Source organism: Dama dama, chromosome 30 (genome assembly GCF_033118175.1).
Source record: "Dama dama isolate Ldn47 chromosome 30, ASM3311817v1, whole genome shotgun sequence".
Taxonomy (NCBI): Eukaryota; Metazoa; Chordata; class Mammalia; order Artiodactyla; family Cervidae; genus Dama; species Dama dama.
Window position 1 is genome coordinate 34,227,325 of NC_083710.1, and position 27,439 is coordinate 34,254,763.

The 27,439-nt window shown below is 40.0% G+C and overlaps 1 protein-coding gene across 2 annotated transcripts in view; it reads left to right on the forward strand.

Moving 5' to 3' along the window:
- Window positions 1-1,569: 1,569 nt before the first annotated feature.
- The window catches only part of UBL3 (ubiquitin like 3), a 47,200-nt gene continuing 21,330 nt past the window's right edge, over window positions 1,570-27,439 (forward strand). The window contains exon 1 of one of the 2 annotated variants that reach the window (XM_061133569.1): window positions 1,570-2,224. In XM_061133569.1, the coding sequence (XP_060989552.1) occupies window positions 2,183-2,224 (42 nt within the window). In that variant the 5' untranslated portion in view covers window positions 1,570-2,182. Of the gene's footprint in view, window positions 2,225-2,623; window positions 2,648-27,439 lie in introns of those variants that run through there. The other variant, XM_061133570.1, reaches the window with a different exon arrangement.

Genomic DNA, 27,439 nt, shown 5'->3' on the forward strand with positions numbered 1-27,439 from the left:
GAGGTCACAGAGCTGGAGGTTGGAGAGGTGGCTTTCAGATACTGAAGTCTGTTGGCATTTTTATACAGGTTATCTTATTGAGATGGCCTTTCCTAAAACAAGCGTCACAGAGCTGGAGGTTGGAGAGGTGGCTTTCAGATACTTAAGTCTGTTGGCATTTTTATACAGGTATCTTATTGAGATGGCCTTTCCTAAAACACTCAGAGAACTAAGAGAGATATGAGTCAGATAGACGTTTGCGGTCTCTGCATTTCATTCCTAAATCTAGGGTAGACATATTCTTCATCTAAGTCTCTCACTGATGGTATTATTTTCTGTTGTTTGCTAATCACTGCAGGTGTATAAGTTTTCAAAAACATTCTGAGTTAAGTGGGATTTCAGGGCTAGCCTGGTAAACTCGTGTCACCCCATGTGGTTTGGCATGGGTAGCTGTTTCCTGATAGAGATTTTGCATCATACACTATTGTATCTAACACAGTTTTTGGTTCACACACTATTGTCTTGAATGTAGTTTTGGGTAATTTCGATTAACTGGATTGTAGTTTTATGGCCCTGGGTCGTCAAGAAACACATGTTCAAACATTCTCCCTGCTTAATGATATCCTTACTCTTGCTGAACTTCTAGGACCTTATTGGAAATCAATGATTGCTTCTGATCCTCCAAATGTATTGTTGAGGAGAGACCTAGATGAAATCACTATATGAAATGCTTTGAGATTGCAGGATGTGGAGAGCGCGCTGTCGTTAAAATGAATGATTCTGCTTGGAGGTAAACCATGTTTTAAGTCTGCGAGTATATTGTGCATGAGGGAATTTCTCCGTGCAGAATCATTTCCCCCCCCAGTAATTCGCAGGATCACAGCCCTCCTGGCAGCAGGTATCTCCCTAAACTCCTGGGCAGTCGCCGGGCTAGAGCGAGCTTTCCTCTCCTAGCAACTGTTGCTAGGAGGGGCGTGGCCTCGGAGTCCGGCTAGAACGCGTTTGGTGTCCCGCTCCCCACCCCACCCCCACCGCGTAGACTACATTTCCCGTGATGCTCCAGGGTGGTCTCCGTAGTGACGCACTCGGTGTTCGCGGAAAGGGGGGGTGGTGGGGAGAAGGAGGGCGGGGGCGGTGGTTGCGAGGAAGGTAGGGGGGAGGGGGCGCCGTGCTCTCCGCGGGCCCCCGGCTCGCGCTCCAGCAGCTGCCGCCGCCGCCGCCATGTTGGCTTGAGGGGTGATGACAGGAGGCGGCTGCGGCGTCGGGGACTGAAAAGTGGAGGAGGAGGAGGCAGAGGGACGGAGTTCTGAGAGGAAAAGGTTCCCGGGTTGAGGAGAGGAAGGACCCGGCCTCTTCCGGGGTCCGGCCGAAGTCGGCGTCGCAGGGAGCTCGCGAGGCCGGGGAGGGGAGCGGAAGGCGGAGACGGTGGGGGGGAGGCGCAGGCGGAGGAGGCGGGAGAGGAGCGCTGGGAAGCCGGAGACGATGCGCCCCGAGCCTCGCGGCTGCCCGGAGGCGCCCGCGGCCTGAGCCCCGACGGGCCGTGGGGGTCTCGCTCCTGGCGGGCCGAGCGCCCCGCGCTCCCCCCCACCCCCAACCCCCCGCTCGCCGCCCCGGGCTCTCCGGCCCGGGCTAGCGCTTCGGCTGCCAACGAGTTAAATGCCCTTGAGCGCGGGTTTCCGCGGCCCCGGCCGCGCGAGTTGAGAGCCGTTTGCCCGCGCCGGTCGCCGGGGACACGTCCATGTGTAGCCACATAAGTTCTCTGTGTGTCGCGGCGCCCGGGTATCCTCCTCCCGCTTCATGAGGACTCGACTCGGGAGCGGGTGTGAATCACGGCGGGGCTGGGAAAGGAGGAAGGCGATTTAACCCCCTCCCACCCCGCTCCATGTCCGTGTGTCACTCGGCTCGGTCCACCTGGCGCGGCCGGTCCTGGCGCTGCTGCTGCCGCTGCTGCTGACTTCAGAGACCCGGGAGTTGCTCCGCTCCGGCCACAGCTCTGCCGGCGATTGTTCCTCTGCGCACGGCCAGGCCGGCACTTCGGCTCGGAAAGAACTTACTGTTTTATTTAAAAAAATTATTTTTGGAGAGCACATCTCGAACTAATTAAGATCTTGAAGATTGATTTCTGTTAGCTCGAAGACTTCTCTTTTTTTTAATTTGTTGTCTTAAAAAAATTTTTTTTTTCTTTGCGTAAACATCTGGGTATATGTCAAACGGCAAGATGTCCAGTAATGTCCCGGCGGATATGGTAAGTGAAGGATTAAGAGTTAACGACAGCCTTTGATTTAATTGTGGTTTCCAATCTCGTTTAATCAGAAAGGATGCAGGCGTAGGGTGAAGGTTTGCGGGGTGGGGGTGGGGAAGCCACGGTGCTGGGAGATTGTGGAAGAAGTTGGAGGGTCTGGTGTCGCTCTCGTTGAAAGCGCTGCTTTTAATACGGATCTTCTCACTTGGTTGCGTTTTCTAAATGGTAAAAGACAATGGAGAAGTTGGGAACATGTAGCAAGGTGCCTTGAAGTGGAGAAAAATCTCTTCCGCTTTGCTAGAAACCTCTGAATACTTGTGTCTGAAAGCTTCTGAAAACGACAGAGCTGAGGCCGGGTGTCCCTGCTGGATACAGAGGTTGGCAGGAAATCGGGGATCTTGCCCTGTGACACTGCTCATGGATGCAGTAGGTGCAAGCCGGGTATTTCCAAGAAGTGGGGACGTCTTATCTCTTAGAAACTCGGCCAGGATTTGCTGTGAGCTTTTTCGAAACGTTTGGGAGAACAAGTACGGCGACAGAAATAGACGTTTTGGAATGTTCACAAATCCAGGCTGACTGTATTTTGGTACTTTTAATGAATATTCCAGGACTTTTAGTACCAAATACTTAGTAGTATGACATCACTGGGCTTTTAAAGGCTAATAAAACACATTATTGATTGAACCTTGATCCTGGAATGTTAAGAACTGGAAACCAAAGTACTCTTGTTTACTGACGCTTTTCTTTTTGTTCATGAAGAAGGTTAAGCTTATGAAACTGTTGATTAACAGGAACCGTGTAGGCTTACAGCGCTGGGAAGGTGGGTTTGTGTGAGGTGAAATTACTGTTTGCTGTTCTGGGGACAAACGTAATGCAATTAACAGGAAGGAGAATAATCTCCTTTATGAAAGAATTGAAGTGAACGTAGTTATGCTCATATATATGAAGTTAACATTTGAGCATTTGTATATTTCAGTGAAAAAACAAAATTGAACTTTGCTGAGGATTAAATTTTAAAATGTCAGATGTTTCAGTTAGAATGAACCCCATTTACGGGCTGTAAAATTAAATTAAATGGCTCTAAATGGCATATTTTGACCTTGGTTTAAAGACATTTTGCTTGTGTTTGATTTCCCTTTCAGTGCACTGTTTAAATGCAAAGGAACCACAATATTCTGTCTCCTGGGTGGCCACAGAGCAACCCAACACTCTCCTTCCTGAGTCTTAAAACTAGAGCACTGTCCTTTTAGTTTTCCTTTCCCCTACACACCGGAGCATAGTCTCCTGCCGGCTTAAGGCTAGCCAGACTGGATTTCCTTCACCCTGTTGGTGAAGTTGCCTAGATAGGTCTCTGGATGGAGCAGGAAAACCGTCTTTCCCCGATGGATACTCTGTGGGCTCATACCCTCCAGCAAAGACTTGCTCTCTGGCTAAAACCTCCGTCTTATATCATCATGCACACTGTGTGATATGATCACCTTACGTACTATATGTCTGTCACAGAAGTTGTCGTGCAATAGATCTGTGAGATTAAAACAGTGCAACAACTTCCTTTATTTAGGCCCAGTGACGAGAAGGAGCTGAATGTGCGTAGCTTCACTCGCAAATTGGGGTGATTTGGAGAATACTGTTTCCAAGTCAGAGAGGAGGTTTGGAAGCTAGTGTACGGATCGGGGTGCTGGGAAGGGATGGCAAGGTTGTATTAATAGCTGTAGTTATCAAATACAACTGTTTCTGTTCTGGACTGTATTTTAAGGCCTTGATGATTCTGTGGTGCTTTGAGATCCCTTGATTAAAGGTGATAGGCAAGGGCAAAGCAGTATTATGTAATAAACATATAATTCCTTGGTGATACCGTTTCAGAGTGTGTCTAAGGTACAGCTCAGATTAGATGATTCTGAATAATTTTTATGTTTCATTTTCTAGCCATACAACTCGCTGGAGGCCTTCAGGATTTTTTTCCAGCATTAAAACCTTTTAAACCGTCATTTGCTATTACTCATTTTGCATTTTTGTTTAAGAAGTGTCTTCCTTTTATATGTACCTAGAATTACAGCTTTTTGAAATATAACATGATAAATACCGGTTAGAGGTCGTGGACTCAATACTTCGTGTTTGTTAAAGTTTTCATTATCAATAATTGACAATCTGCACTTACATTCTGACTTAAAGTGAGGAAAATGCCACCGCTCTTGAAAAGCATCAGCCTTCTCAGCCCCACCTCTCCACAATCTGATACTTCCCTTGAAGCATAACTCTAAATTGATTGGGATGCATATTCTTGCAAGTATGAATACATACATTTGCCAGATGCAGTAAGCATTTTAAGTTTCTCCTTGGTGACAGTGTGTGCTATTTAGAAACAAATGTTACGCTTTTTCACCTGTTAATGGTGCTTGTCAACTGTATAGGAAAATCCTATTTCGGAGAAGAGGTGAGGCAGTTAAATTATAATAAACCCTGTCATGGTTTCAATAGAGATAGTTCATTCTTGAGTTCTAATAATTGCTAAAGCAGTTGATGTTTTTGGTAAAGTCTCCTGATAGCAATTATTGTGACTCACTTTTTAAAATCGATTCTTTTTTAGCATGACTTTTATTTTGTAAATATAACTAATATTTAAAATTTATTTTTAAACATTCAGTATATTTTTTTGTGTACCATAAGGGGTCTCTTTTTCTTAGAATCCAAATTTAGCAAGTCTATCTTTTAGGGGAGGGTACGAATGGTAGGTACCCCTAGTGAATGGATTTGCTATATTCTTTACAAAAAATAATTTGCAGTTGATACTTTTTCAATTAATATTCTGTAAAGATGTTCTATAAATGGTATAAATGTATTTACTTAAAATGTTGGCTTTTTCTTTGCTAAAGGTGATTGAGTTTGAATTGAAATTTACTGACATTTCAGTGTAATAACTAATTTGTGAGAAAAATCTGAAAATATCCTGAACCGAGTGTCATTAGAAAACATTGTATTTAAGTGATTCATTTTCCCTCTCAGCCCAAATCATAGCTCATGATGCGGCTGTATTCATTGTTTATACTTGTAGCATGAATTATGTTAATGATTTAGGCTTTCTGAAAGAAAGTGTTTAGTCTTTCTATCAGTAATAAAGCCCAAGACTGGTTAGATAAGCTGGTAATTTCGTTTTCTGGATTTGGAAAGTTTTCAAGATGTAAAATAATATATTTATAAAATTATTATATAAAAATTGGAACTACTGTTTGGAACTATACTTTATGATATCTATAAAATTGGAAACCCTATGTAAGAGAGACATTGACAGTGTGAGAATAATGGCAAAGCAGTTTTGGTTATTTGAAGCATTCTAGGTGATAAAGAACCTGTACCTTTTTAAGCTATGAATGTAAAATTGTAGCACATGTAACCATGTTTAGTCTGGGATTAAGTGAGCTAATGATAATTTGATTTTTTTCAGTGCTTAATGAATATTTTTATTGTAATGTCATATCTTTTCCATTTGTGAAAGAAATATTGGAGCCCTCTAGTGGACAGGAAATGATTCAAATGGATTTCTTTTCAAAGTGAAGTTTTATCACTTTTCTAAGTTAAATGACAGATATAGAGTATATACTAGGGGGAAAATGTCATGCTCGAAAAAGGTATATCTCTTATGGTATATTTCTTTAAATTGTTTTACTTGAATGTGTCTTAAATTTGGTATCTTGAGTTAGACATTTTTATTGAGAAAACAAATAGCACATTATTTCCCTCCATTTTGAATGGCTTTTCCTTTCCAGCTCTGAATCCTACTCCAGCTCATGTCCCTCTCTTGTGAAACTGGCTTTTAGTCCATTCTAGTCCACAGTGATCTTTCCTTCCTGTGAACCATTTTCTGTCTATTTCATATTCTTACATGATGTCAAATTTACACGAATATATGTCTTGTATTTATTATAGCTACCGTAATTTCTAAAACATTTAAAAACTGTTGAGTGATTTTCTTGACTCATAAGGCATTACTCTTTCTGGGGGAACATAAATATTGTCCCGTACCACTACTACTACTAATGACGGTGTTAAGCATGAAGTCTGTGATGTCTGATACTACTTTAAATATGGAAAATGTATTTTTAGTGTAGTTTGGAAGTTATTTTAAATTAGTGGATAAAATACTGATGGCTTTACTAGTTTTCATAACATGAAAGAGTAAATAGGTTTTAGGAGACTGAACTTCAACATGCTCTTTAAGAATTCCTCTCTTTCTGGAGGGGGAAAATTGAAAGTGACTAGAATTCATGGTAACTGGAGACCCTGGGTAATAAATTATTCTGAATCAGTAAATTTTTTGGATACATGATCATTATTTTGGGGAATATCCCAGTCTATTTTGGATTTCTGTCCTGTTTGCTTACATGTAATATGCAGCACATAATTTAACTTACTTTTGGTGACTTAGAGCCATCATTTGAATAATACTGATTCAGTCCAATGAAGTTCATTGACTGTTTCTCTAGAATGTACTGTCATTATTCTATAAACTACAGCATCTTAGCTCAGCATCTGATACCGCTTTTGAAGCTTTGTGCCCCTTCACTACTAGTAATTGGCAAAGTAAGATGAGGCAAGTCAATTGCGATTTGAGAATAAAAATATTAGAACTTCTAGTTTATTTTGTGCTCCAAAAAGAAGGAGAAATTGAACTTTTTTTTTTATTAATACATAGATTGGGTCTAAAAAACCTCCAGGCTTCTCTAGGTCCACATTCTAATGAACATTTTCCTGAGGGACAGTATGAGAATTTTGTAATGTAGAGACAGCAAGACTATGAGTTTCTCATAGTTTTTGCAGTTTCTTTATGATAGTCTTTTTATATAGGTTCTTTAAAAATTATTTATGTTTGGCTGTGCTGGGTCTTCGTTGCTGCTCAGGCTTTTCTCTAGTTGCAGTGAGCAGGGGCTTCTTGTTGGCTTTTCTAGTTGCAGAGCATGGGCCCTAGGGTTCATGGGCTTCAGTAATTGCGGCTTCCGGGCTCTAGAGCACAGGTTTAATAGTTGTGGCTCATGGGCTTAGTTACCTTGTGACATGTGGGTTCTTCCTGGACCAGGGATGAAACCAACGTCTGCTGCGTTGGCAAGCAGATTCTTTACCACTGAGCCACCAGGGAAGCCCTAGGTACTTTTTAAGAGAATCTATGATACTTTGAATGGAAATGGGGAGCAGAGGTTCACTGTCAAAGTACCTCAGAGAGTTGTAGAACTCAAAACTGAACAACACATTTTTATTTTACTTAAGATGAATATCTTAGATGCTGATCAAAAAATAGTCATATTCAGTAACAGTGGTCTTAATGTTAAGAGTAATAGTATTTTTAGTGGTTGCATGATGAAAACAATGTTTAAGATAGTTAATTAAAATTAAAACAAAATTTTAATCTTTTAATTTTGTTTTAGTGTGTTTTATAATTTGCATAAAATGTATGGTTTATAAATGAATATATTATATATATTGGCATTGTATGCTGAAGTATTTTATGGTTGGGATGTTCAGTCAAACTTTAGAAGCTGTAAGATGACTTCAGATTTCTAAGTATTTTGAGTTCTGTTTGATGTAGTGTTCCCGTCTCCTGCCTTGTTGAGTATTTTTCTGTGGTCAGTATGCCTAACTGTCCCTCTCTGACTTCATAGTTGCTGATTCTAATTTGCTGTGGGTGTAGAAATCAGATTTTCAAAGTTTATTAGGACAAAGTGTTAAAAAGGAGTAAATGACGTCCAAGTGGGATTTTCAGGCATTCTTATTGGAAAGTGCATAGTCTTTTATTTCATGGACTTGGTCATGTCTGTTTTGGCTGTTAAGAGTTCTGTTTACTTGAGGGGCTTATTTCCTGACTGAGTTTTGGAGAGATGTAGATTTTTGCAGGGATGAACTACATAGATAATTTTAAAAATAAATTTACACAGGTAGCTTTATTTTGAGCTCAGAGGGGAGAGATGCTAATATTTGTTGTGTCCTAACTGTTTCCCAGGCAGATGCTTGGCATTTGACAGGATAACATTTAGTTTCATCCTCTCAGTGACCCTGGAGAAATAGGTTGGTAAGTAAAAAAAGAGGCCGCTGTTGCCCCCCTGGTGAAGAGCACCAGGAATACATCTGTAGTGGAACAAGTCGAATTTACTGACTTGCTGCAGCCACGCAGTCACAGAAGAGGGTATCGCAGAGGTTCTCAGTGGGGTTTGCCTCATGATGCTGATGAGGGAGCCGGGGGAGAGGAGACTAGCGCAGGGTGGAATGCTGCAGACACAGAGTGGAAGTGGGTTGGTAGTTGGATCTTTCAGCTGTCTTTGTTTAGGAGGCAGGAAAAAGGAAGTGGGCTGGAGGAGCTCGTCAGTCATTGTGGAGCTGTAGTGCGGCCCTGGGAGAGTTTATTACCTGTTGGTCTTCTACCGGCCTTGTCTGTCTGTCACAGAGTGATTGTTAGCAGAGCTATTTTTACTTTCTCTCAGCCTAGGTTCAGAGAGGGTAAGGATCTTCTTTGGAATCACATAGTTAGGAAAATACAGAGCGAGGGTAGGAATTTGGGTTTCATGGCAATAGTGATAAACACCCTATGCTTTTCCCCTGTGTACCTGAGCAGACAGTGCTAACCCCTCAGGCCCTCTGTTCAGCAGAGTACCTGGATCTCCTCCCAACACCTTGCTCCAGGTATCTTTGCAGAATGCTGTGTAACCTATGGGTTGGAGTGATTGTAATGCAGGTGGGTTTTTCCCTGGTGACTAGATGGTAAAGAGTCCACCTGCAATGCAGGAGACCCAGGTTCAATCCTTGGTTTGGGAAGATCCTCTGGAGAAGGAAATGGCAACCCACTCCAGTGTTCTTGCCTGGAAAATTCCATGGACAGAGGAGCCTGGTGAGCTAAAGTCCGTGGGATCGAAAAGAGTAGGACACGACTCAGCAGGGAGTAACACGCTTTTCTTACTCACTGCTTAAATTCAAGGGAATTTTCTTTAAACTTGTTGGAGCTTTGAGTCCTCTTGTATATATATTATACAATAGAATTTTTTTCCTATAAACTTAACACTTTGAATTCAAAGACTGCTGCTGCTGCTGCTGCTAAGTCACTTCAGTCGTGTCCGACTCTGTGCGACCCCATAGATGGAAGCCCACCAGGCTCCCCCATCCCTGGAATTCTCCAGGCAAGAACACTGGAGTGGTTGCATTATATATGTGACAGACACATAGGTTGATTTAGTGCTTTCAGGGTGTTTTGTTTTTGTCTTCCTACTAGTATCTGCTTATGTATGATGCAGATTCTCTGTTGATTGATTACAGTCTAGCAGCATCTTTTTTTATGGTCTAAATAAAATATATACATGGGCAGTCTTCTATAACTAGGTTTTGAAAAGAAAATGTTCTTTCTGTTGAGGAAAATTATCTTAAGTTAGGCATTATATCGTATTTATGAACATAAATCAACATGGCAATTCATTATGTCTAGACAAAATGCTCTGTCAAGACAGATGTTTGATTTTGTTTACTCTTATAAAATTAGTGTTTTTGCCATAGAAATGTTCCTGCTTTATTCATTTAGTCATATATCATTAACAACTATCCATAGAAATAAGTATAGAACCATGTTATAATTTTGAACTGATTCTGAGTGACGTACAAAAATTGTTTCGCTATTCCATATTCATAAAGCATTTAAAAGTTATTAAAAACAATGTTGTAATGCCTATCTTAGAGTATGTCTCTGTGCCTTGTCTGATTACTTTCTTAGGATAAAATTCTTAGGAATGTAGCGGCTGTATGTTTAGATATGTGCTAACAACTGGGGTGAGGTAGGGGTACACATCTCACTAATTTTGAAGCATCCTTGATTTTCTGGATAAACCTAACTTTATCATTATGAATTATCTTCTTAATATGCTACAATATATTTCATTTACATTGTTTTCAGTTTTGTTCATGAAAAAGATTGACTAGTGATTTTTAATTTCTTGTAAAGTCTTTGACACATTTAGCTATCAGGGTTATTCTGACTTCGTAAAATGACCTGAGAAATGTTTATTTTCTGAGTTTGTGAAAACTGATTTTATTGCATCCATAAATGTTTGGAGGAGTTCACTGGTGAAGGCATTTGGAGTTTTCGTTGGGGAGGGGGGTGGAGATTATTGATTCTGTTTCTTCAATTCATGTAGGACTATACATGTTTTTTATTACTTTTTTGTCAATTTGACAAGTTTTGCTTTTCAAGGTGTTTATCTATTTTCTAAATTTTCCAATGTGGCTTAAGTTTTTTTTTTTTTACAATATCTCTTTATTATCTTTTTGATGTTTGTAGTATTTGTAATGAAATGTGCTTTTAAAATCTGATTGTTGGTAATTTGTGTTGCTTCTTGCTCTATTGACTTTCACAGAGTCAATTTTCAGATTTCTTGTCTTGCAGGTCTTCTATTAATAACTAGTTTTGTTTGCCTGGAAGTGTGTTTATTTACCTTCATCTTTAAAGGGTCTCTTCCTTTAGCACCTTTAAGTTATTTTATAATTTCTGGCTCCCACTGTTTTTACTAAGTCAACTTGTGGTCTTACTATTTTTCCTTTGAAGTTAATGTGTTTTCTGTTTAACTTCTGTTGAACTTAATGTGTTTAGGCTATTTTCAAGATTTTATCTTTGTCTTTGGTTTTTAGCAGTTTTACTAACTATGTGCTTGTACATAGCTATTATTGTATTCTTTATGCGTGGAATTTGTAGAGCACTTTGAGTCTATGGCTTGCTATTTTTGTCATTTCGTGAATTTTCTAAGCTGGAATTCTTTTTTAAATTTATTTTTTATTGAAATATAGTTGAATTAAAATGTGTTAATTACTGCTTTATAGCAGAATGACTCAGTTATATTGATACATGTATATGCATTCTTTTTCATATTTTCCATTATGCTTTATCACAGAATATTGAATGTAATTCCCTGTGCTATACAGTAGGAACTTGTTGTTTGTCCTTTCTATATATACCACTTTTCATCTGCTGATCTCTAACTCCTGATCCAAGCCTCTCCCACCCCTTTCCCCTTGACAACAGCTAGTCTAGTCTATGTGCTTGATTCTGTTTCTGTTTCATAGAAACAGATTCTGTTTCTGTTTCTGGTTCATTTGTGGCATATCTTAGATTCCATATACTAATGGTATTAATACGGTATTTGTCTTTCTCTTTCTGACTTCCTTCACTTAGTGTGAAAATCTCTAGTTGCATCCATGTTGCTGCAAATGGCATTATTTTGTTCTTTTTTGTGGCCCAATAGTATTCAATTGTATATATGTACCATATCTTCTTTATCCATTCATTTGTTGATCGACATTTCGGTTGTTTCCATGTCTTGGCTATTGTGAAAAGTGCTGCTGTGAACATTCTGTTCACTTCAGTTCCATTGCTCAGTCCTGTCCGACTCTTTGCGACCCCATGGACTGCACCACACCAGGCCTCCCTGCCCATCACCAACTCCTGGAGTTTACTCAAACTCATGTCCACTGAGTCGCTGATGCCATCCAGCCATCTCATCCTCTGTCGTCCCCTTCTCCTCCCACCTTCAATCTTTCCCAGCATCAGGGTCTTTTCGAATGAGTCACTTCTTCACATCAGGTGGCCAAAGTCTCAGCTTCAGAATCAGTCCTTCCAATGAATATTCTGGACTGATTTCCTTTAGGATGGACTGATTGGATTGTATGGTAATTCTATTTTTAGCTTTTTGAGAGACTTCAATAGTGTTTTCCACAGTGACTACACCAGCTTACACTCCCACCAGTTTACACTCCCACCCACAGTGTAGGAGGGTTCCTTTTTCTCCACACCCTCTCTGTAAGCTGGGGTTCTTCAAGTACTGTTTCTATTCAGTTCTTTCTTTCTGGGACTACAAATGCATGTGTGGTGGGTCATTTCAGTCATTTCAGTTTTCATTCTTTTTTCCCCCTCTGTGTATCTATTTCGATATTTTTGCTGAACTGTCTTCAAGTTCACTTATCTTCTCTGTCCAGTATCCAGTTATACCCAATTATTAAGTTCTTAATTTCAGTTTTTGTATTTTCAGTCCTAAAACTTATACAGATTCAAATTCTCACGTTTTACCTATTTTTCTTGAGTATGTAAACATTGTTGCGGTGTTTCTGTCTGATAACTGTGATACTATCCCCATCATCCATGAGTCCATTTCTGTTGTCTAGCTTTGGTCATTTGATCCTTTTTCCCAATATGCCTGGTAATGTTTTAATAACATTGTGATGAAACATTATAGTGGGTCTGAATGATGTTATCTTTCTTCAGATAAAAAATACTAATATTCTCTGGCAGGTAGTTAGGTAAACATTGATCACTTTGATTCATTAGTGATTAATAAGAAATAAGCCTGAATTCAGGGTGATCAGGAAATTCAGATAGCCTTCTAACACATAGCTCTTCTGAGGTCTCATTTAAAAGTTTAAAGTGTTTACAAGATTCTTCTTCCTTGGCAAGCCCTGAATTTTAAATATGATGAGGCTGATAAAAGCTCTGCTTAGCTTTTTTATCCTCTGCAACATCTTTTTGAGGAGCTTTTCTGCATTTCAGTCCATGTTGTTTATGATTTAGCACATTCCTGGAGGGCAAACACTGAGCAGGATGTTGGGCTCGTTCTTTGCTGCTGCTGCTGCTAAGTCGCTTCAGTCGTGTCCGACTCTGTGCGACCCCATAGACAGCAGCCCACCGGGCTCCCCCGTCCCTGGGATTCTCAAGGCAAGAACACTGGAGTGGGTTGCCATTTCCTTCGCAGTTCCTTTTTATCTGGGATCCTCAATCCTGGCTCCTCTGGTGTAGCACAGAAGTCCAGTTTCTGCCTTCCCATCCCAGCGGGACTGCCACAAGCTCCCGGCTTCTGTTCTGCCTGGCCTGGATGCCCTGTACTGGTAACTGGCAGATGCCTCAAGGGGAAAACAGGGGCCATCCGTGTGTGTCCCTTCTCTCGGCATGTGATGTCCTGGCTCTCTCGGTGGTTTTCTGTGTGCCTTCAGATAGCTCAGTTTGTTTGTTTGGTATCTTATGCCACTTTTGTAGTTGCTTTCAGTGAGGACTTTGGTCTGATATTGCTCTTCCTCATGGCTTGACCTAATTGCCCTTTGTGTGCGTTAGTTCCCCTGCCTCCCTTTTGGCTCTAAGATTATCAAGTTTTTTTTTTTTCCTCTCTCTCTTCTATCCTGATAGTAGCTATGAGTAGCTAAAATTAATTCAGTACTTAACTGTGTTACTTACCATGGCACCATCAGCCAGGCAGTTGCTTAAGTCAGACATCTAGGAGTCATCTCTGATCTCTCCCTTTGCCTCATCCCCCAAATTCAATCCATCTCAAACTGCATCTGGAATCCATCAACTCCTCTTCTCCATGCCACCACCGCATTGCAAGTACCATTGCTCTTTCCTGGACACAGCATTAGTCTTGGAGCTAATTATTCTGCTTCTGTTTACGTTCCCCTGTGATGCATTTTATAAAAATAGCGTAAGTGATTTTTGTGAGACATAAATTGGATCATCTTTCCTTCTGGAAAAAAAAAAAAAAACAAACAAAAAACGGAAAACTTCAGCTTTCCATTGAGGAATAAATTCCCATAGAATAAAATCACAGATCCTTAAAGTGGCCCTTCAGAGTCCTGCATCATCTGGCTCTTGCCTGTCTCTATAATGTTATCTCCTTTGACTTCCTATGCTTCAATTATCCTGGGTCCTCTCAGACAGGTCACAGTCTCTTTCCCACACCTGGGCTGAGCCTGAAATCCTCCTCAGTGTCCTTCTGTACCCTACATCTGTGGGCAGTGCTGTCTTGCTTCCTGTCCTCAGAGGTACTCTTTCTGTTCACATCTAAAATTGAATTCCCTCATCTCTCCATTTCTGACTCAGAACCCCATGGGCTCCCTCTGTGGCACTTGTCACACTTAGTAATTCATTAGTTTGTCTTTAGATTTGTTTTAATTGTCAACAATTCTGTTAGGGTAGGTGTATCTCTTTCATTGGCCACTGTGGCCAGTAAGTATGATGCCTTTTATATAGTAGGTTTTTCATAAGTATTTGTGGGCTTAAGAAGTAATTATATTGTAGGCACTGTGCTAAGCTAATGACTTGAAACAGACTTAATCCTCAAAAAAAAAAAAAAAAAAAAAACCTCTCAGAACAAGCTTACCAGGTAGGTGGGTGCTCATGTTAGCTGCATTTTACTGATGAGGAAGGTGAGAATTAATGATATTTTGTCACTTTCCCGAAGCCAGCCAGCTAGGTGGGCCCGTTTTGTGTTCTTGGATATTTTTGCATTTCTAACTTTTCACCATTTTAATGTTATATCATCTTCATTATATCTCAAAGCTAATGACTGTGATTATACTTATATTCTGGTATTTCAACTTTAGCTTCTTGCATTTGCTTAACATTTTAAAATAACCAAAATTTCAGAAAGGAAATTAGAAATTTGTAATGGAAGCTGAAGAAATATTAATAAGATTTAAATACTTGAAGTGGTGGATTTGCAGTGTAGCTACCAAGTATTATGAGTGGTTTTTCAAGCCATAAAATCTCTCTCATTATTTGTGATGAAATAGAAAGCCTGTGTTACTATTAAATGCATATATTTGATATATATAAAAACATATATTTGAAGAAAATGTTGTTTGAGCCATTTGTACTTAAAGGACTATTACATAGATTTTTACCTTTAGCACTCAATGTAATCGATACATTTCCATGTTAGCTATCACTGTACTTCCATGCTTACTTGTCTATGGGTAATAATCCTGCTCTGTTTCTTTCTTTTCGTTCTTTAGTTAATCAGTATGTATTTGTTGAGCATGTGCTTATGCCAGGCACATTTTTAGGCTCTGGTGTACAGCAGTGAGTGAGGGAGATAGACATTAAACACAATAAATAAGTAAAATACATAGTATGTGAGGTGGTGGTATTTTTTTCTCCAGGGAAGAATAAGGGAGAGGGTTTGGAGAGTGTTGAGGGAGAGTTGCTGTGTTGCCCAGTTTTACATAGGGTGATCAGGGGAGACCGTTGGGAAGGGGTCTGAGGGCATTGCGGGCCATCCAGTGTCTTGGGGGATCACATGCCAGGCAGTAGGATATGTCCTTGTTTGATTTCCTTGTTCCTTTTCAGTTTCTTTCACTGTCAGTCCTTCCCTTAAATATTTGTGTTTCTCATGGTTTTTGTTCCCTGCCCTTCTGTGTCATCTGCGTGATCAGTATCTTCCTCACTAATTGTGCAGCAAACATTTGTCGCCTGCCGGTGTGCCAGATAGACCCTGTCGGTAGTCGGAGCCAGTTAGTTTTCTCTGATGTCAGCACACACACACAGTGTCTTTTGAATGAATTTCCTGTTCTTTATCTCCACTGCCTTCAGCCATGTTTTCATCCAGATATCATTCCCCTTTATCCACCCCCCCCCCCCACTTCTGTTTATCTGCCTTTCACCCTTTCCCCAGGTTTGTCTTTTGAAAACACAGATCTCATTACAGAGATCTCGTTGTTTAGCTCTTCTACCTAATTATGGTTGGCCAGTCCACGCCCAGCTCTTTAGGTGGTGGCATTAAAGCTCTTGGCATCTGGGCTCCGATCCAGCCTCATCTGCTACAGTTGCCCGCTGTGTGTGCCCTGTGGGGGGCTATAATGAACTCTCTGCTGGCCCACAGACCCTCAGTCAACATTCCTGCTTCTCTCATCCTTGCTTAGCCTACCCTTTCTGCCTTGGGGCACCTCCCCCCTCCCTTCTTGCTTTATTTGCACTGAAGACTTGTGCTTCGTGGCAGTGTTAATTCCTTGGTAATGCCTTAACTACTTGGTCAGGAGCTTGGTCATTCTAAGTATAGCACATGCTAGGAGATCCAAACCAAAGGGACAGTGGAGGCACAGCTGTTGCCCTGGGAAGGACCAAGGGGAAAAAGAGTGGCAGCACGGCCTTCTCCTTCCAGGGCTGCCAGCAAGTTGAAGCACCAAGTCCAGAGGGACAGAGCTAACACACTTCCTGTTCAGGTTTCAGCATCTCTGGTTCCAGTGAGCCCACAATTGCTAGGTAATGATGAGTCTCAGCGTTACCTGTTGTACCATCATAACGGCCAGGGAACAAGGTCCGGTCCACAGGAAACTAAAGTGAGAGGACTGCAGTTCCAGCTGATTAGTCTGGAATTCCAAGAGCTGAGCTTCTCAGTCAGTCCTTCTCTCATCCACGTTATTACCTCTACTCAGGCTATGGTTTTTCCAGTGGTCATGTATGGATGTGAGAGTTGGACTGTGAAGAAAGCTGAGCGCCGAAAAATTGATGCTTTTGAATTGTGGTGTTGGAGAAGACTCTTGAGAGTCCCTTGGACTGCAAGGAGATCCAGCCAGTCCATCCTGAAGGAGATAAAGTCCTGGGTATTCATTGGAAGGACTGATGCTGAAGCTGAAACTCCAATACTTTGACCACCTCATGCGAAGAGTTGACTCATTGGAAAAGGCCCTGATGCTGGGAGGGATTGGGGGTAGGAGGAGAAGGGGGCGACAGAGGATGAGATGGCTGGATGGCATCACCGACTCGATGGGCATGAGTTTGAGTAAACTCCGGGAGTTTGTGATGGACAGGGAGGCCTGGTGTGCTGCGGTTCATGGGGTCACAAAGAGTCGGACACGACTGAGCGACTGAACTGAACTGAACTGAGCACTTGTCAATATTTTTGTTTGTCCACTAGACAGACTGTGTACTCTCTGAGGGCAGAGAGAAGCTTTATCTTCCTCATCTCTCTATACCCCTGTTCCTATATAATAGGAACTATTATAATAGCACTGCGCCTGTTGTATAGAGAATGCCAGGTGAATGTTGAGCTAGCACTGCAGCTTTGTCCAGTAGAACATTCTGCAGTGATCGTAATATTCTGTATTTGTGCTGTCCTGTAGAGTAGCCACTGGCTGCACGTGGCTGTTGAGCACTTGGAAAGTGGTGTGTGACTGAAGAACGGAATTCTAAATTTTATTTAATGAATTTAAATATGAATAGTTACAGGTGGTATTGGACAGTGTGGTTATATAGTTTACATAACTATTTCTCTCAAGTGCAGTTATATAGTTTACATAATTATTTCTCTCACTGGACCAAAGAGCTCTCTAAATTTTTTTTGGCTTGTATTTCAGATGGTCCCAAACTGCTCAGCTTTTGGTTTTACTTTTTGTAATTTTTGTTCTCTCACTGTCAGCATTTTTTGCTACTGTCATTGTGTACACTGGCATCACCTTTCTTTTAACTTTTTGGATTTTAGTCTACATGACATAGAAAGACATGTAATCAAGCTAATGGAGTTCTTTTAGAAAGAGCAAATGGTATAGGGGCCTGGAAGTCATCTTTGACCTTTCCTAATGTGAAATAAGAATTAAGTAAGAATGTGGAATAGCCCTCAGAAAAGAAGAGAGAAGGCTAAAAATATAAATGAATGTGGAATAGCCCTCAGAAAAGAAGAGAGAAGGCTAAAAATATAAATTAATGTGGGCATTAAATTGAAGAAAAAATACCTAAATGACATTAGATGAATTCACTAAGAGATGAGAGAGCAGCCCAAAAGTATATAGTGCCTGTAGTTAGAGGTAGCATAATTTTTTAAATGAGAAAAGGAACGAAGTTATGGTGAAAAATTGTTTTTTAAATTTGACTCTCAGGAAAGCCATTCAAGGAAAAACCCAAGCAAGAGTAGCAGTGGGCAACAGCAGAGATTGCAGGGGCGATTGGATAAGGACCAATTAAAGTCCATTTTGTGTAATTTGGTGAAGGTTGCATGGATTTTAACTCATTGTCAGATATTTTACTGTAGTCAAAACATTGTTTTCATTATAATTCATAGAGTTTTCTTCCATATTGAAGTGTTAGAAAAATTCAGCATGTCCACTTTTTTTTGAAGTCACTGCAGTTTTTCAGTTTCTGTGTCCATATCTACCTTTTCTTAACCTTCTCTGTCAAAATATTTTGCTTTGCTATTATATATAATCTGGACAAGCGTTAATAATACTTGCTTTCTGCCCTGAAGTTGATCCTTTTTAGTCCTGCCCAGGTGAGTCTCTCTGTTACCTGGTGGGAGGGTTGTTGGTTCAGTAGCAGCCACTGAGTTTGTGCTTTGATGCAGGGTTTACTAAGAGGTGTTCCGTGTTTAACTCTTCACATCCAGAGAAAGACAGGTTTACTAAGAGACTGAGACATCTAGCCTCTTGGTGGTTCTGTCAGATTCCCAGCTGGCCGAGGAAGCAGGCAGACAGCTCTTAGACTTCCCAGAGCCCTGCCTGCCTCACTCCTGTGGGATTTTGGACAGGCTGCCAATGAAGACAGAAAACTGGGAAAGCATTCTCCCTAAATATCTATATTCTGAAGTGGAGATGGGCTCATTCTTAGGTTGTTTATACTACAGAGTGCAGATGTAAGCTTATTATGAGTCATATCTGAAATCTCAAGTAGAACCACGAGCTGTACACTGAAGTCTTCCTGGAATAGTTCAAGTGGCCATCTCAGTCTACTATGAAATCCCCGCACACATATACATACACCACGTCTTCTTTATCCATTCTTCTGGTGATAGACTTGCAGGTCATTTCTGTGTCTTGGCTATTGTGAATAGTGCTGCTGGGAACACTGGAGTGTACATTTTTGCTTTTTAAAATGCAGTCGTCATCTTTGGGGATTCTGTGGAGTCTAATATGGAGCACCAATGACTAGAAATACTTTGCTAATTTTAATTCAGTAATTCCCCTAAAGTAAAAGCAAAACAAAAATTCACTTAAATCAGAGTACTTTATTTCAGTAGAGTCAAAGAAGGAGGAGTTTGAGTTTATTGAATAATATTTGAGATTTGTAGGAATGCTTAATATCTTTCTTATCTTACAAAAGATCTCAACTGTCTTGTTTTTTTTTTTTTTTTTAAAGCTTTTCCCTTCTCCAGCTAGTACTTTGCTTTATCCTGTTTCTAGGTTTGGAAGAATATACATAAAAATAATAACATCTATATATATGTTTATGATTTTTTTTTAAAAGAACCTTATACTTTTAATTTTATTTACTCTCCAGTCATCTGTCAAAAATAAGTAAAAATGAGTCTCTAACTGTACTTTACGAATTTTAAAGTACAAATAACTGTACTTCACAAAATGTACACTTTTTTTTTTTTGCTCTTCAGAAATCACATTTGTGTAAGGTTATTGACTTACTGAGTTAGGGCTCTGCTAGCTTATAAGCTATTTTATCTGCCACATGTATTCTACCAAGGTAGTGTATTCCAGTGATGGTATTAATTATATCAAAATTAAGAACATCAACACTATTTCTCAACAGTCCTAAAGGAGATCAGATTTCTAGATCTTCTAATTTAAGTAATTTAATAAGACTGTAGAGGACCAGTTGCAATCACCTGGCAACTATTTATAAAATACTCTTAATTTCATTTAAGTTCCTTGAGAGGCACTGTTAATGATTCTATTTGGGGGGTTTATGTGCAGTAAATTCATAACATGTATTTGTTTACAAAATCAGTATACAATACTAATATAAAAAGTTTGAAGAGTTTTTATTATGGCCTTGTATTAGAGAAATACAGAGCAACTAAAAGTTTTTTTATTGGCGTACTAAACTTTGCTATCTGTGGAATACATATTCAATGAATAAAAGATACACAATAGAAAATGGTAGAAAATTCAACCAAAGAAATTAGCATGATCTTTTTGGAAATGATTGACTCTCCAAGTTCAAGGTAAAATTTAATATCTGCAAAGCAATAATAACACCATCTCTTACTTAAGAGTTTTAAAGTTAGACTTTGGAGAAGGAATTGGTAACCCACTCCAGTATTCTCTCCTGGGAAATCCCATGGACAGAGGTGCCTGGCAGGCTACAGTCAATGGAGTCGCAAAGAGTTGGACATGACTGAGCAACTAAACAGCAAAGTTAGACCTACCAAGAAACTTTGGCAGAATAGCTTCCTAAGCAATTTGTTTGGTTACCCAAGAACCATGACTACTGTGAAATGACATAGTATAGTTATAAATAATAAACACAAGTTCAGTCCTGATTTGTGTTACAGTTTTGTACCTCAGAGGTATTTTATTTTTCTCTGATGAACTTAGTGTAGTAAATCAGATACTTCAAGTAATAGGTTTTTAAAAAACGCACAAGTAACATCAGATGTATTGGAACATTGCTTAGATTTCAGTCTTATTAACACAGTCCTTTTGGAACCTAGGTTGATTAGCCTTCTTGTGTAGTTTTTGTTGTTTTCAATGTAAATAGTTTATCCTAGTATTCAGTGTCCAGGCGGGCCCTATCCCAGGTGCTTCACACACATTCATTCAGTAGAATTTCCCTACAATGCTATGAGCTAGGAGTTATTATTAGCCCCATTTTACAAATAAGGAGACTGAAACATGAGAAATTAAGCAATATCTTGGTGACAGGTGGAACCAGGATTCAGATCCAGGTATTCTCTTTTCAGAGCCTATGCTATGAGTGTAACATCTCTGGAATTCTGGGAAAAGTGAAAGTGCAAGTTGCTCAGTCATGTCCGCCTCTTTGCAACTCCATGGACTATACAATCCATGGAATTCTCCAGGTCAGAATACTGGAGTGGGTAACCTTTCCTTTCTCCAGGGGGTCTTCCCAACCCAGGGATCAAACCCAGGTCTCCTGCATTGCAGGTGGATTCTTTACCAGCTGAACCACAAGGGAAGCCCAAGAATACTGGAGTGGGTAGCCTATCCCTTCAGCGGATCTTCCCGACCCAGGAATTGAACTGGGGTCTCCTGCATTGCAGGTGGATTCTTTACCAACTGAGCTATCAGGGAATTCTGGGAAGGTATATTGTATTCTTCAGTACTACTGTGTGTATTAGAAATGAGCCAGTTCATTTTGTGGACACACAAAAAAGGTAGCATTTATTTAACAAATGAATAGCAAGCCAGGTAAAGGGTCATCTTTAATGTCTTTATTATGCAGTTGAGTTTATTGTTTATATCATGGTTGTAACCTAGCATGTTGATTTGAACGGTGTCCATATCTGATTCCTTAAGTTGAAAGAACAAAGAGTGGAAGATAACTCAAGGAAAAAACAACTTGAATTTAATCTTTTTAAATTTCTAATACCATTTCAGATATAGGAACCATGAATGTAAAATAAACTAAGACTGCAAGGAATCTGGGAGTAGTCTGAACCTAGAATTCATTCTCTCTTACTATAAAAAAGTCTTTGAGGACCTCTCAGGTTCTGCTTATCTCCAGTACATCTTTTCTGCAGGGTTGCTAACATACTACTCACTGTCTTCATTAGAGAAGCTTCTTTCCAGAAAAGAAAATACCTTAAATTAGGAGGAATTGTTTGGCGTATCCAAACAACATAAATCATTCTGTTAAGCTTTGTAGAATCTTCCACATTTCTAAGTGATTGACATTTTATCGTCGCAGTTGTCTGTAGAAAAACGAGTGGGGAAAAGGGATTATTACCCTTGATTTATTCCCTGTGATGGAGATCTCCACTCCTTTAGTCAGCCTTTAACATTAGTGAGTGTTGTTCATGAATTCTTTGTGGGAGGGTGGTCCTTGGATATCTTTCTAGATTGGTTCTCTCCAAATTGCTAATCAGATTCTCTTCTAACTTTCCTCTCCCTCTCTTTTTTTTTAAATGGTATCTTTTCTAGTGAGAGGGCTTCCCTGATAGCTCAGCTGGTAAAGAATCCACCTGCAATGCAGGAGACCCCGGTTCAATTTCTGGATCCGGAAGATCCACTGCAGAAGGGATAGGCTACTCACTCCAGTAATCTTGGGCTTCCTTAGTGGCTCAGACGGTAAAGAATCTGCCTGCAATACGGAAGACCTGGGTTTGATCCCTGGGTTGGGAAGATCCCCTGGAGAAAGGAACAGCTACCCACTCCAGTCTTTTGACCTGGATAATTCCATGGACAGAGGAGCCTGGCAGGCTACAGTCCAAGGGGTCCCAAAGAGTTGGACATGACTAAACGCTTTCAAACACTACAGTTATCTTTCTGGTGGAAAGAAGAGCACATTTTGTTTTATTTTGAAAAACTGCTCAGAAGAAAGAAATTCACATAATTTGCAATGCCCTACTAGTTTCATTAATTCATTATTGTAAGTAAACTGATTATCTGGGATGGATTGGACAAAGTATATAGCTGCTTTATTAAGTATTCTAACTGTCTGAATAGGTAGGTTAACTTTTCCAGATTTGTAACAGTTCTGTTATAACATCCTTCTTAGTTCATGGATTTGGTGGAATATTTTATTCCCTGGTGGCTGCATTTCTTGTAAACTCTATAACTGTTATTCCAAGACTTCTGATATAGATGCAACAAAACACCTTACTTAGTCTTTGACTTCCATCTTATGCTATGATAGTTTCTCATTTTCTGTCGCAGAGTTAAATGACCAGCTTTACAGTTTGACTCAACTTCTTTAGCTTACAACATTAAGAGTCCCTTAGGTGGGATTTTGTAAATACTTATTTTAAGTTTTATGAAAAATTGCAGACAGAAGTGGAGAGATAAGTATAATAAACCCGCATGTATCCACATTCCAGTTTCAACAATAATTAACTCATGGTCAGTTATGTTTACTTGCTCTTCCTGGATGATTTTGAAACAGATCATATTACATATGACATTTGATATGTATGAATGAAATATACATGATAATGACTTTTTAAAACAACCACAATAATCATTACAGCTTCAAAATTAGCAATAATTACCTAACATTATCAGCCTTACAGATACAAAGCATATAAAGACAAGTATTCATGCCACTTTTTAGTAGTTTTGAACTGAAGGTACTGAAAAATTTAATGTTTCAAAGGCTGTTTAATATTAAAGTGTTTTTTTTTTTTTGTCTTATGAACATTGAGACCTGAAGAAGGCATAGTGTAGCAACTTTCTTTTCTAATCCTGCTGTAGACAATATTCTTAGCGTTCTCATCTTTTCTCTTACCTCTAAAAAGAAGTAGAAAATGTTCTCACTTTGCTGTCGGTATATACAAACTTAAACATTGACCACAGATTTTGAGCATAATTGCACTTATTCAGATTATATGAAGTAAGAATGTTTTCGATAAGTAACAATCTATCTTTGAAATCTAGAAAAATTGCCTAAAGATGTAAAAATAGTTCTTGGACAGAGAAATATATTTCAGGTGATTAATTGGCGTTAATGTGGGAAATTATTAGGTTGCTATCTTCCTTTTTTATTGCAAAGAAAAGGAAGAAAATTGTGCTTGTACCTCTGGTCAGTGACCTAAACAGTTTGTTCTCTTTTTCCTTTGCTCTGTAATAGGTTAGTAGTTATTTAAATAATTGATGTTAAGTGTCTCTGAATTCCTGTGGTTCACAGATACTATTAACCTTCTCTTCCTGACTGAAGAGGATGTATAGGATAGAATCTTTTTTCCTTTGTCTAAATTTAGAGTTCATCATGAATTAGAAAGTTTGTGAGTGTATCTGAACTGGAGGTAAAGTATGGCTATTTTCTTATTTTTTAGCTTTGTTTTGCTGCTGCCGCCTTTTTTTTTTTTCCCCCACTCTATGCAGTTAAGGGTGAATGGAGAGCTAAAAATAAACATTTGCAAACAGTTCAAGCTAGAAGTTATTTTTCTATAATCCTTGGGCTGAATAAAAGCAGAAGTTTAAAAACTTCCCTGAATTCGAGTTTCACTGGCATCCCTGGCTTACAGAGAAGGCATTTGGTTGCCATTCACCCAGCTACCTGCTCTTGTCTCAAAACCCTGACCTAGTTCTAGATCTGAGTAGGGATTGGCGCCATGTGCAAGTTTATCCGTACCTGTGGAATTGCACTTGAATATCCCTTTTAGCAAACTTGATGATCTTCTGTTGGCTGGAGATGTTTTTTCTCCTGTGATTACTTTCTGCTTGAAGAGTTGGATCACAGGTTGACATTAAAATATCAAAAGCCTCTGGAAACCCTATCCTTTCTAATACATGTAAACAATTTTGTTTGTGGCCCTTTCCCTGTTCCTCCCCTGAGAGACCCAGTCTTTTATGACCATTACTGAGACTGTCCTTCTCAACACACACCCCACCCCCAAGGGTGGGGAGGGGACTGAAACATACATGGCAAGAGCAAGCCTGAACAACTTAAATCAGATTTTTAAAAATTCAAAGTTTCTGCTGCCTCTACAAATCTGTCCAACAGGAAATAGACCAAAACAGAGGAACTGAAATTTATTTGTTGTAATTTACTTTTATTCTTAACATTATAGCATACCGAGCTGTTTAGTAGTAGCCTTTCCCCACATTGACATTCAGACTCTAAACTAGAAAATGCTCTTGTTCTTTTATTCTAGAAAGAATAAAACAGACAAATTAAATTTATATATTCACCTTCTGCGTCTGATTTTAAAAACTGAAGTGGTTTAGCATTTTGCACTGTAGCTAGGAATTGAACAGTCCTCAGAACAAATTGTCCGGGGATAAAGAGGACGTGACATAGCAGCATTGCCATGATGTTCTCTTGCCCTTGAGGATTGCTACGTGCCCCTAAGATAGTTTGTGTTCCATATCTTGATCAGGATGTAACACAGCATGGGATAGATAACCCCTAATTTACCTGTCTGTGTAGCGGTCTGTACAGCAATAGGTTGCTGTTTCTATAGCAGTCTCTGCTGTGTAGAGTTTAGCTAAGACCAAGAAGATAATAATGAAGGCCTCCAAACAGCAAATTTTATAACCAAATTGATTTTGGTTATAAGATTTCCAGAGGTCAGCATCGATGGCATGTGAAAGTGAAGTCGCTCAGTCGTGTCCGACTCTTTGCGACCCCATGGACTGTAGCCTGCCAGGGTCCTCCATCTATGGGATTCTCCAGGCAAGAATACAGGAGTGGGTTGCCATTTCCTTCTCCAGGGGATCTTCCTGACCCAGGGATCGAACCCGGGTCTCCCGCATTGCGGGCAGATGCTTTAACCACTGAGCCACCAGGGAAGCTCTTATTTTAGACACAGTTTAAAACTGATTATCTCAGCCTGTAGCAAGAGAGAAGCTCTCTGGATAGCCACCACAAGCAACTTCTGTGATAAAATCTCCTTACTGTTGGTTGGATCTAAAAGTAAATTCCCTGAATTCTGTGATTATATTTCATAATTAGTTTCTTCAATATCTTCAGTGCTTTAACTGAGGGGAAGAAGGAACTCTATACATAGTAACATAATAACAGTAACATTGACGTAAATAATACTGATGAAATTGCAATATATTTATGGAGTGCTTTTCATAAAGTTAACAAAATGCTTTCATTCCAAGTGTTTTATATGATAGATTTCTTTCTTTCTTTTTTTTCTTTTTTTTTGGCTGCACCATGTGGCTTGTGGGATCTCAGTTCCCCAACCTGGGATTGAACCCACAGCCATGACAGTGAAAGTCTGGAATTCTAACCACTAGGCCACCATGGAACTCTAGATTATTTCCTCTAATTCAGAGAGTCTGCTGGCTTAAAAAAAAAAAAAAAATCCTAAAAATTGGCAGAATTCCTAGCAATTCCTCCCATGGACGGAGGAGCCTGGTAGGCTGCAGTCCATGGGGTCACTAAGAGTCGGACACGACTGAGTGACTTCACTTTCACTTTTCACTTTCATGCATTGGAACAGGAAATGGCAACCCACTCCAGTATTCTTGCCTGGAGAATCCCAGGGACTGGGGAGCCTGGTGGGCTGCAGTCTGTGGGGTTGCACAGAGTTGGACACGACTGAAGTGACTTAGCAACAGCAGCAGCAGCATCCTGAAAGTTTGGGGGGAAATGTCCCTGAGCATCTACCTAATAGATCCTAAAGGCATCGTTGTTGATAAACGATATTTATAATGGCGCCCTGCAGAGACTGGTTACTTGATGTATATTGAAAGACGCTAAGCTTATCTCCCCTAGACATGTATGGATCATGCAGCTGTTCACAAGTTGGTCTCAGAAAATAAAGTTAAGAAAGAACTACATGGGTTTCCCCTATTGCCTTAAGATAGTTTTCCAGACGTCTTCCACTGAGTGCTTCTCTCTGTGGGTTGGAATCTTTTAATCAGCCTGTGAATGATAAAGCCAGTTGTTTGCCCTGGTATGGAACTCATCTAGTAACTTAGATCTCTGTGCAATTCAGGAAGCACAGCTTCCTGAGAACTTCCACAAAATGCCAGTAATGTCATCTGAATTTTTGTTTTTTGGTTCTGAGTTGAGAAGTTAGTACGTATTTGGGGATTAAATAGTATTCAGAAAACTGAGAATAAAATGAAGATGTTTTTTGGCTTTGCAGTGGGTTAAATGTATTCCTTGGTTTCTGGGCCTCCCAAATTTATTCAGGAAATTTCTAATATGGTAAAGTAATTTTAACATTAATAGCCTTGATTCCTTTGATCCATGGCAGATTGGCAGTTCATGATGATTTCTCAAAGTGTGTGCATTTATGGCTCTGTAGCGTCCAAATGAGAGGATCTCAGGAGTTTGAAGCAGGTGTATTTAAGAGGTCCTTCCCGTCATCCACTTTCCACCAGGTGAACTCCCTGACCTCTCGGTGTAGGATAGAGCCTCTCTGGGATGCTGCGTTCGGCCCTGTAAGTCTGTGTTGATGTTTGTTGGCTCTGTGTGCCTGATGGATGACACAGGGTTTCCGCTGTAGTGCTGAGTTACACCGGATTGACATTTCAGTTGCTGTTTTGTTTTGCCCAGGGTTGGGTCAGTTCATGTAGTTTGGGAACTAATAGTAATATTTTTAAAATATTTATTTACTCAATATTAATTAATGGAAGGATAGACTAATTTAATTTTTATACTATTTCCATATTGAAACAAATAGAATTTTGTAAGGGTCAATTTTAAAAAAGCAGGGTCAGTTTTGTATAAAGAATTAGGCAAAACATTTCCCAGGTTTTGGGTGTTTTAATTCATAATTTTTCTAAAGCAAGAAGGAATTAGTCACTCAGCCATGTCTGACTCTTTGCAACTCCGTGGACTGTAGCCCGCCAGGCTCCTCTGTCCATGGGGTTTCCCAGGCAAGAGTACTGGAGTGGGTTGCTATTTCCATCTCCAGGGAATCTTCCCAACCTAGGGCTCAAACCCGAATTGGCTGCATTGGCAGGTGGATTCTTTACCACTGGGCCGCCTGGGACAGTCTTCCGTGTACCTCATTGGTCAGAGCTAGATACATGGCCACTCCTAGTTGCAGTGAAGTTTGCTATAGTTCTGATGTC